Here is a 9,792-nt window from a genome sequence, read left to right as displayed (position 1 = left end):
CAGGGGCGCGTACTCACCGATGCACGTCCGGCCGTCTGAGTGCAGGGCGTACTTCTGGTGGCAGCCGCACGTGGGGCCCGTGTCCGTGTCCTCACAGCTGTGCTGGCAGCCTCCGTTCCCATAGTTACAGGTTACTAGTGAGGCCCCGAGTGCACGTACGTGTGTATAAACAGAACAACAAAAACGATTAGTTTATTGCTGTCGGCCGTTTCTTTCGAGGGGTCGGGGAGGGGCGTGAGGGCGTGAGATGATGAGTCGGAGGCACAAACTTCCCTGGACATCAGCCCCTCTGGGCTGGTGGAGGGAACCGCTCACTCCCTAGAGGGGCCCTGGGGAGGGACAGAGAATGGACTCTGGGTCATCTGGACTTCGGACAGGGCACACAGCGGATGCACTCAGGTGGCGTTCGTTGAAAGAAAGGGATTAAGCTGGACGATTTTATCCTTTCTATGTCGCAAAGGGCACTTTAAGACAGTCGGTCTGGATGGGCCAAGTGTCTGTTAACACGGGCTGGACATGAAGAGGTTGGGGGTGGTGGGTGGCGGGCCTCTGTGAGGAGCGCTCATTTCTTCAACTCTCGAAGACCTCTCTTTCCTCGCCTGTGCCTCAGGGCCTGTGGAAGGATGTCCCCATGGATGCCTCTTCTCGCCAAGTCCCAGCAGCCCCTCAATCTCTATCCGTCCTGAGCCCTAATCCTCCCAAGAAAATGTCGGAACAGACAGAACATATGTGCATTAAGGTCATCTCAGATGCCGTTTCGAAAAGGCCTTTTAACATGTCACATAGCGTGCAGTGTCTGTGGCCTGTGGGAGCTGGTGCCTTGCAGCCCAGAATCTTAAAATGTTTCAGGGCATCAGTACCTGGGGTGCTGAAAAGGGGGCTGAACAAGCAGGGGCCAGTCTGAAGTAGGGAAAATGAGCAGTTCATTTGCTGTAGAGAAAACTCGACTGTTCTCTCCTTCTAGGGTGAGGGATGTGGCTCAAGGAGACCCAGGATCTCCACGGGAGAGCGTCTTGCTGCCCCTGATTTACCGCTGAAGATGGCAGGGTGCCCGCCACCTGTAAGCAAATGGTCTTCCAGGGCCTCGAGGACAGGGTGTCTTCCTGGGGACCTTAACCGTTTGTCCAGCATTGGACCTACTCTCTGAATTTATTTGAAAACTTTAATAATGATCAAGTATGCAGAAATAAATCTCAGACCAACCACGGTCAGAGGGGCAGAAAATTCCAAATGGGCAGAGCCTGAATGATGTTCTGTGAACCCAGCAGCAGGGCTGGGGCTAGAAGGTGGCAGCTCCCCGGTGAAGGACTCCAGAGCTTCAGGACTGGGTTCCACGGCTGCCTCTGCCAGAGAACAGCACGGGGGCCCCGGGGCTGCCAGCCTGAGCAACGCTGGCCCTGACAAACTGGCCATGGCCAGTCTCCCTGCTGGGTGAGGACGACGCAAGGAGAATGAGTCCTGCTCAGCGTCCCGGACACTGACCCTAGTGACCAGAGGCCCTGGTGGGCTGCCTCTTTCACAGGCAACTTCACCACCCTCCAAGGGAGGCACCCAACTTCTGGGGTGACACTGCAAGGACACGTAGATTGCTTCCGGATCTGGCCCTCTGGCCCCACTGCATGGGAGCATCTCTCCTCCCGGCATTCCCCGATGCCAACAGCCTGGACTCGGGGCCTTTCGTCTCTCTGCAGTGGAGGAGCCTGGGGGAAGCCAAGCCCCCAGGGGCTGCTGCTTAACACGGATCTCAGGTGAGGGCAGAGCCCCACCTTGGGCTGGATGTCCCGTGCCTTTCCAGACTGAGGCAACCCCTGTCAGGGTGGGTGGGGGGGGGGCCGGGCAAGGAGACAGTTCTTCTGAGCTCTGGGTTGGAGGAGACGGCCTGCACCCTGCCAGTGACTCTGCAGAGAACGCAAGCCCGTCTGAGGCCGCTCTGGGGCCTCTTTCTCTCGCTCCCTCTGCACGGTAGGCCTAAGTGACTCACAGACCACACAGGCCGAGCTGTGCGCACCCAGAGAGCCGCCAGCTCGTTTGTGGAAATAAACACTGGAGCCCTGAGCGCTGGGCATGCCAGAGGAGGACGGAGAACACCTCCGCTGGCTCTGGAGGGAGGAAAGTTTGGGCAGGCTAGGCCAGGCCTCAGCCCCGAATCCAACTCCAGATCTAGAATTTCCGGGGCCTCAGGTGACCTCAAAGGTGAGCTGGACGTCTCAGAGCTGACTTTACGCTAATCCTGCCACATTAACCCCACAGAAGACACCAGAGCTGGCTGGGTGGACAGCCAGGGTGCAGTCCCTCTGAAGCAGGGCTGTAGGGCGGTCACCCACTCCTTGGCTCTGGGAGGGGAGCAGGCTCTTCCCACACCTGAGCAGCACTCGGCAGTCGAGCAGAGAGGGCAGGGCTGCCATTTGCTTCAGCTGAAGTTCAGGGCTCAAGCTGAGCTCTTCTCAGCAGTGCACGGAGCCTCCCTGTCCTTGACCTCCACCTCCCAGACCAGATTCGCCCCTCAAGAGATGTTCTCTGAGCAAACTATTCCCTTGTAACACTTGTCTCACACAGAACTGGAGGACTAGGTGGCCAGTCAGTTGGTCCCAGCCACTTCCTGTGGCCCACAGCTCTCTCCCTGGCACTGAGCTCAGGGTTCGGCCAGGGCGGGCTTCAGCCAGTCTTGCTGACTGAAGGAGTGTGCTTCCCTTACGGCCAAGCCTGTCACACGAGCCTGCCCGTGCCACATATGCTGGTCTTTGGCCTTTGTCCCGAGGGAGCTCAGAGTACCCAACGGGCAGGCCCGGGAAGCTAGAGTTAGGCCTTTTCTATTCTACAGGTTGCCAGGCGGCAGGAGGCTTCTCTGCAGCTGCAGAGGCTCATCCGGTGCAGAGGACAGGAGGGCCTGGCTGGAGCCCCAGGACTGCAGGCGGGCACTGCCCCGCCCACAGGGTCCCTAATCGGTCCCCCCTTGGGGGCAGCATGCGTGCTGATCCTTGTGGTCCTGCAGAACTGATCAGGAGAGGAAGCCTGCTCCACACCTGGGACGAAACCTGGGCAGAAAGAAGTGGCTTCTCTCTGGGGAGTCAACCAGTCATGAGTGGGGGCAGGAGCACGAGCTCCCTGGTGACGGACTGTGACACCTGTGGGTCCCCAAGTTCTCGGTGACTGAGGGGAGTGGAAGGCAGAGGAGAGAGTCACGATGGCCAAGGATGACAGGCCGGCGAGGGCCCGCTGCCTTCTCCACAGAACGAAGAATGGGAAGAAAGGCCGCTTCCTTTAGGAGGGTTGCTGGCCTCAGTCTCTTGCTTCAGGGGTCAGGCTGGGCGCACTCTCAGGGAGCTGGACCCAGGCTCCTCCACACCACTTTCCTACAGCAGAAAGCGGGCCTGTCTCTGGCCGAGATGGGCGGCGCTCACACTGGCCTCCCTCTGCTCTTTCTCGGAATTGAGGCAAACATCCTGTCAGGCCGGGGACCCTGGCTGCTGAGTGAGCAGAGGCTGTGCCCGCCGCTCCCCGGGCAGCGCCGGGAGACTGCCCTGTGGCCGGGGCTTGGAGTGCTGAGTGAGTCTGCCCATCGTCCTACTTCATTTGCTCGGGAGCTGGGTGGTCACATTAAGAGGCCAGACTACGCTCGAGTCCTGCAGGCTGACCTCCAAGCTGGTCTGGAAGCGGCACCTCTGACAAGGGACTTTATTCAGTCCCGATCTCCCAGGGTATCTTCATGGACAGTGGGCCTTGCAAAGCCAGGCAATGAGCTCTGGTCTTTGATCCTGGCATAAGCTCAGCACAGCCTGAGCCGGGACGGCCCCCACCAACCAAGCTCCCCGCCGTCTTTATAGCGTTCTGTTACCAAGGGCTGCCCTGGCCCATTGAGAACGCATGGCCCCTCCATTCTGGCTGGAGAGTTTGAGCTCAGGGCCCGCGGGACAGAGGGTGGGGAAGAAAGGGGTTACAGTGAACATCATAGGGCTACCACACAGGGCGCTGTGTGAGGTCCGGCCCAGGCCTGGGGCTGTGTCCGCGGTATCACACTAGGGAAACCCTGAGTCGGGTTCACGGCCCCCATCCCTCCTGCCTCCCAGTCCCCTTGGGGCCCTGCCCTTCTCTCCACCCCAGGGGACTGAGCACATTCTTTGAGCAACGTCCAGCAGACTGGACAGCACCCCCCCCACCCCCGCCCCAAGCCACGGCAGGGGACGCATGCGGATGTCAGACCCGTGTGCCCCCATCTACCTACGTGTGCAGTCCTTCTGGTTTTGGGCAAGGTCAAAGCCGGGCCTGCAGTCGCAGGCCACCCCACCTTTGGGCGTCTCCCGGCAGATGTGGGCACAGCCATGGTCTTTGTTCATGCAGTTCATACCCTCTGGGAAGAGACAGACAAGAGAGGGGTTGGGGACCAAGGAGGGAGAAAATTTCAGGCTTAAAGGAAACCACCAGGGAAATGTCACCATCAAACGCCATGTTCTTGGGCAGCCATTAGCACACGCGTGGCATGCACACTCGGGGGCATACCTAGCCACCCAGAGGGAGACCCCTTAGGGAGAAGCCAAGGACACGGTACCCGGGCATGGAGGCGCCAGGCCTTGTCTAAGGGATGTGAATGAGCTCTCCGGACCCACAGAGGAGGTGCTCCTGACACGGGTCAGATTACAGGGCCTGGGCTGTACAGAGCGCTTTTCAGGTCAGGGCTGTGGATGGTTTACCCACTAAAGCAGGTGGGGGTGGATTTCAAAGGATGGCAGTGGTGTACAACACTTTTCAGTTTGTACAGGCATGTCCCAGCCCCCGTGAGGCAGGTGGAGACTTTCGTGTCCGCCTGGGCCTAGAGAGGAGTGCACACAGGTCGGGGGGCTGGGAGGCCCTGGCTGGCCTCCACCTGTTGCACCCAGAGGTGCCGGCAGCCCGCTCAGCCCCCCTCGCTGCATTCCCGCACAAGTCAATGCTGCTGTGCTGGCCCCCTGGGCTTCAGGGCAACCGAGGGTTGTCCTCATCAGCGCCATGGCTGGGCCCTGAACTAACCACGACCCCCCAACACCCAGCTGCCAGAGGGGGTCTCCACGTGTACCTGGTCATTGCAGCACACTCCCCCGGACCCACGGAACGCCCAGCCCAGAGCAGAGCCCCGCATGCCTCGGGCCCGCTGAGTTTATTCCAGGTCAGGCCACACACACCACTGTGTTCCTAATCTCAGCCGGAGATTCCTGCTGGTTGGCAGATGCTCCTTTTTAAATCCATCTTAATTTTTTGCAAATCTCAGGCACCTTTTCCTCTGAGGCCTCAACTTCAAAAGGCAATTAGCCAGGGACTCCCCTGCTGGCTGGGAAACTCAGAAATGGGAGACTGCTGCGGTGGGGTGGGCAGGGAGGGGGGCCCCCTCACTTCCTGTTCTGGCACCCCCATGCTCTAGCTGCAGCAGGCTTTTTTATCTGGAGCCCTGTTCATGTTGGCCCTGCCCGGCAGGCCCCTCCAGCTGACTCAGAAGCCCCGTCGCTCCGAAGGCCGGCTGGGTTCCAGTCTCCTCCCATCCCAGGCTCCCAGTCTCCACCGAGAGAGGCACCACAAGGACCTGACCGGGGCCCTGGGTTATAAACCCCAGTCTCCACCACCCCCCGCCCTCCACAGCCTCAGAGTGCAGAGCTGGGCTGCCCACGGGCTTTGAGGCCAGGGACTACAGACCATTCGCCCCAGAGTTCTGGCCTCCACACGCTGCCCAGTGATGTGCGTGCCCAGAATTTCACCAAAATGCACTGAGGACCCTGGAGTCATCAGCGAGAAGGAGGGTTCCCTGGGGCGGCCCGTTTGGTCCCTCGCCCGAGTCACCCGTGTTGCTGGGACGTGCTCTCCACCCCAGAAGACCTGATCTCCCCTCCCGGTCTGCCTGGAGCGGCTTGGAACCCCCTTCAGTTGACCCCAGTTGATGTTTATCTTCCTGGTGATTTGTGAGGAGTTTCCAGAATTTATGAGGTCAGGGGTCAAGTGAGAGGGCAGAGGTCACAAGTCCATCAAGAGGCTAAATGTAGATGAAACAAGAGCTGCCGTCTGCCCACACGGCCCGGAGACTCCTCCCCCAGGTGACTCACGGGTCTCCCGTTCCAGCTGAGCACTAGCTCGATCACGACCTCATCCGCCGTAAGCACGGGCTCAGGGCAACTGGGCAGTGACAGATATTTCAAAACACAAACACCCTGGCAGCTACAGTCAAGACCGAAAAAGAGTCTGAAGCTGAATAAAACAAAACAAGACAAATCAAAATGAATGAAGCGTGCATTTTGCTGACCTCTGGTTTCATCTGATTTTATTACTCTTACTATTCCTTCGCCTCGATTTTTCTCACTTAGGCAAATCAAATTGTCAAACTGGAGCCTGAAGAGCTTGGGTTTATGTGTTTAATATATTACGGCTATAAATACTTACTAGAGATTAAATGGGGAAATTTATATTTACTATTGAAAATTAAAATTTATTACACATTAACATTTAGTATGTGTGTGTGCTCAGTTGCTCCAGTCGTGTCCAACTCTTTGTGACCCCACGGACTATAGCCTGCGAGGCTCCTCTGTCCCTAGGATTCTCCAGGCAAGAATACCGGAGTGGGTTGCCATGCCCTCCTCCAGAGGATCCTTCTGACCCAAGGGTCAAACTGGCAAGTCTCTGGCATATCCTGCATCGAAGGTGGATTCTTTACCTCTGAGCCACCAGGGAGGCCCTAACATTAGCATATCGTTTGTTATAAACTATTTCCCCAAACAAGGGGAGAGCTGGCTGAGAGGAGAAGTCTTTGCAGAGGAGACAGGAGGGGTGGGTACTGATTCTGGACCACACTGTTTGAACTCCTGGGGGCACAGCTGGGCCTGGAGCCCTGCCCCCTAGTTCTCCAGGCATTTGTCCCTCTTGCCTCCACTAGCCTCTCGGTTGGCTGGGCTTGCCGCTGACTGTCCCCACAGGGAAGGGAGGGGAAATGGGATAGCCTTGCCCCTCTTCCACGAGGGTCTGGGGCAGAGGCTGGGTCTCCTCCCCCAAGCATCCCCCATCCTGGGAAACAGGCTGATGGGGAGCAAACAGCTGGGAGCAGCAGCCACCCACAGCCAGGCTCACATGCGGCTGCAGTCTGCTCAGCCCAAGAGCTTCCCGAGGTACCTTCTCCTTGAGATGGTGGTTGTCAGACGATCGCCATCACATTTAAAAATGACCCTAGCAACCACTCCACAGAGGGCTGCAACTGCCTAGCTAGGGGCCAGGTGACTCAGCGGGATGCGGGAACTGTGGGACGTGGTTCCCCTCCACCCGGGGGCAGCACCAGCTTCCACAGGCCACTAGCAGGTCGGCTTCACGGCCGGCAGAACCACAGACGGTCAGGGCTGGATGGCTCCGGCCATCCATCTTACAAATGGTTACAAATGGGGAGCGAGAGGCCTCGAGGCAGGAGGGATGTCCCAGGTCACATGGCAGGTCTGGAACCCAGGCCACTGGGCTCCCATCCCTGGCTGTCTGCTCTGGGGTTCACTGTGCAACCCGTGTGGGACCCAGATGGCTGGCAGGCGGCACACGTTTTCTGGGGTGAACAGAACCGGGAAAAGCCGGCACAGAGCTGGTCTAATAAACCGATCAGTTCAGTTCAGTTCAGTCGCTCAGTCGTGTCCGACTCCTTGCGACCCCATGGACTGCAGCACGCCAGGCCTCCCTGTCCATCACCAACTCCTGGAGCTTGCTCAAACTAAAGTCCAGGCCTCTCATCCTCTGTTGTCCCCTTCTCCTCCCGCCTTCAATCTACCTGTCAATATTAACTGTCCTCAGAATTAAGAGCCTATGAAAACTGAAGGCAGGTTCAGACTCCGGGAAGCTCTCTGGGCAGCCCCTCGACAAAGCACAGAACCCCGTGCTCCTCCCTGCCCTTCTCCCAGCTGCCGCGGAGCATGAGGCTGGAGCCTCAGCTCTCCTGCAGAGCCATTAAGTCCGCCCGAAGCCTCGTCCCTCTGGCTGAAGCCCAAAGCCAAGGCCCCCCTCCAGCCTTTCCAGACAGTGGGAGGCTCCTCAGCACCGGTGCTCTATGACCATGGGGGTCCCGACTCTCACCCGCTTGTCCTCTGAGATCTCACTCTCCCTCAGCGGCCACCTCCAGTCTCCCCACAGGACAGGAGGAAGCAGGGAGGCCATGACCTGGGCAGCTGCTCCCAGAAGGGTCCCAGGCTCTCATTTGACCAAGGTCAACTGTGGCCGCCTTCTGAGCAAGGGGAGAGCTAAGGGCTGGGCTCTGCCCTCCCCGGGCCCAAGCTGAGTGGCTCCCCTTGTCGGCTGCCCGATGCCCTCGCTCTGGGTGCAGTGCATCCCCCTGGCTTTGTCCCATCCTTCAGCGGGCACAGCGCTGAGGGGTGGGAGGCAGTCAGGCTCTGCACTTCCTCCGGTGCGTGTCTACCCAGGGCTGGCGCACCCAGCAGCCAGCAAGCTCCGTGAGGCTGTGTCTCCTTGCTGTGTCCCATGCCCAGCATCCTGGCTGCATATGGCAAGTGATTAGGACACCTTACTGGGGAGCAAATGCCAAGGTACCAGACTGAAGGTCCGGCCTGGTGCTCACACCATCAAGACACGCTGAGGAAGACTGAGCCTCGCGCACGAGGGGCTGGGCCCAGGACCCCCCTGCTTGTACCTGGGCCCCTAGTCCGAGGCCTTCTTCCCTTTTCTTAGCTGAAAAATGAGTTGTCAGCATCTTTACCTTCAAGGGTGGCCGTAAGGCTCAAACTAGAAGACTGAGAAGACTGTGAGATGTGTGTGGCCCAGAGCAGGTTCCTAAAAAGCAAAGCTTTTAGCCGTGGCTTCCGCTTCACTCTCCCCGTGTTAAATGCGAGTAGCCGCTCAGCTGCTCTCTCCTGACTGTGGGTAATTTGAGGGCAGACCTGAGCTTTACTCTTCTCTGTATCCTAACTTCCCAGCACAGGGCCTGGACCAGAGTTAGGGGTCAGCAAGCAGTAACTCAAAGAAAGCAGAGAAGGAGCGTGTGAGAAAGTGAGGGGAGGGTAGCAAAGGAGAGAAACCTGGTGGAGAGAGGACAGAGACGTGAAGGCTTCCTTATCTTCAAGCAGAGTAAACCCGCTGCCTTATTTGGGGGACGAGGCGAGGGGCTCAGGGAATTTGGGAAGTGCCACTGCGGCATGCACTGTTGTGAGTTCTGTGAGACGCAGCACCTCAGGGTGCCCGAGGCAGGGAACTCACGACACAGGTTAAAGGCTCTGAGAAGTCCTGCAGGCTCTTGTGGGACAAGGACCCCTGCCCCTCACTTAACACGACGCCCTGGGAGGCTATGGAACATAGGCTGAGACCCCAGGGTGGCCCACTTCAGTGCCTCACCTTACAGATGGGGTCAGGGGAGCTGAGGGACTCGGGTGGCGCAGGGCGGGGCAGGGAACAGGACGCGGGCCCCACCGCCTGGAGCCTAGCACGGCTTCCTCTGTGCCTCGGAGCCTCAGGGGTAGCGGACAGCTCTGCTGAGGGCCATGGGGCCCAGTGGAAGTCTGAGTGTGCAAGGTGAACCCCCAGGGCACGCAAGGGGTGCGTCCCCAAGGGCTTCTGCTCCGGGAGAGGGGTCCTGAGCGCCACACTGGAAGGGGAGTCAGGCTCCTCACCCATCTGTGGCCCCATCTGCTGAGGCAGCCAGGCCCATCCCCGTCAGCTCCGGCTGGCAAGCCGTCTCCATGGGTGCCAGCCTGCAGGCTCCTTTAGAGCAAAGGGCTGAGCCCAAACCGGGCACAGAGCAGGCTTCTGCGAGCCTGCGGGGCTGACGGACCTGGCTGAGTCTGCCCTGCTGCGGCCCCT

General features: G+C 59.1%; 1 protein-coding gene across 1 annotated transcript in view; it reads right to left on the bottom strand.

Moving 5' to 3' along the window:
• The window catches only part of SCUBE1 (signal peptide, CUB domain, EGF-like 1), a 131,624-nt gene that overhangs the window by 52,286 nt on the left and 69,546 nt on the right, over positions 1–9,792 (bottom strand). Inside the window, exons 5-6 of the mRNA XM_010843690.1 lie at positions 4,223–4,348; positions 18–134 (exon numbers count right to left, since the gene is read on the bottom strand). Of these exons, the coding sequence (XP_010841992.1) occupies positions 18–134; positions 4,223–4,348 (243 nt within the window). The remainder of the gene's footprint in view (positions 1–17; positions 135–4,222; positions 4,349–9,792) is intronic.

The sequence above is a fragment of the Bison bison genome, unplaced genomic scaffold (assembly GCF_000754665.1).
Source record: "Bison bison bison isolate TAMUID 2011002044 unplaced genomic scaffold, Bison_UMD1.0 scf7180017864184, whole genome shotgun sequence".
In the NCBI taxonomy this organism is placed as follows: Eukaryota; Metazoa; Chordata; class Mammalia; order Artiodactyla; family Bovidae; genus Bison; species Bison bison.
This window is presented reverse-complemented; position numbering and strand designations above follow the sequence as displayed.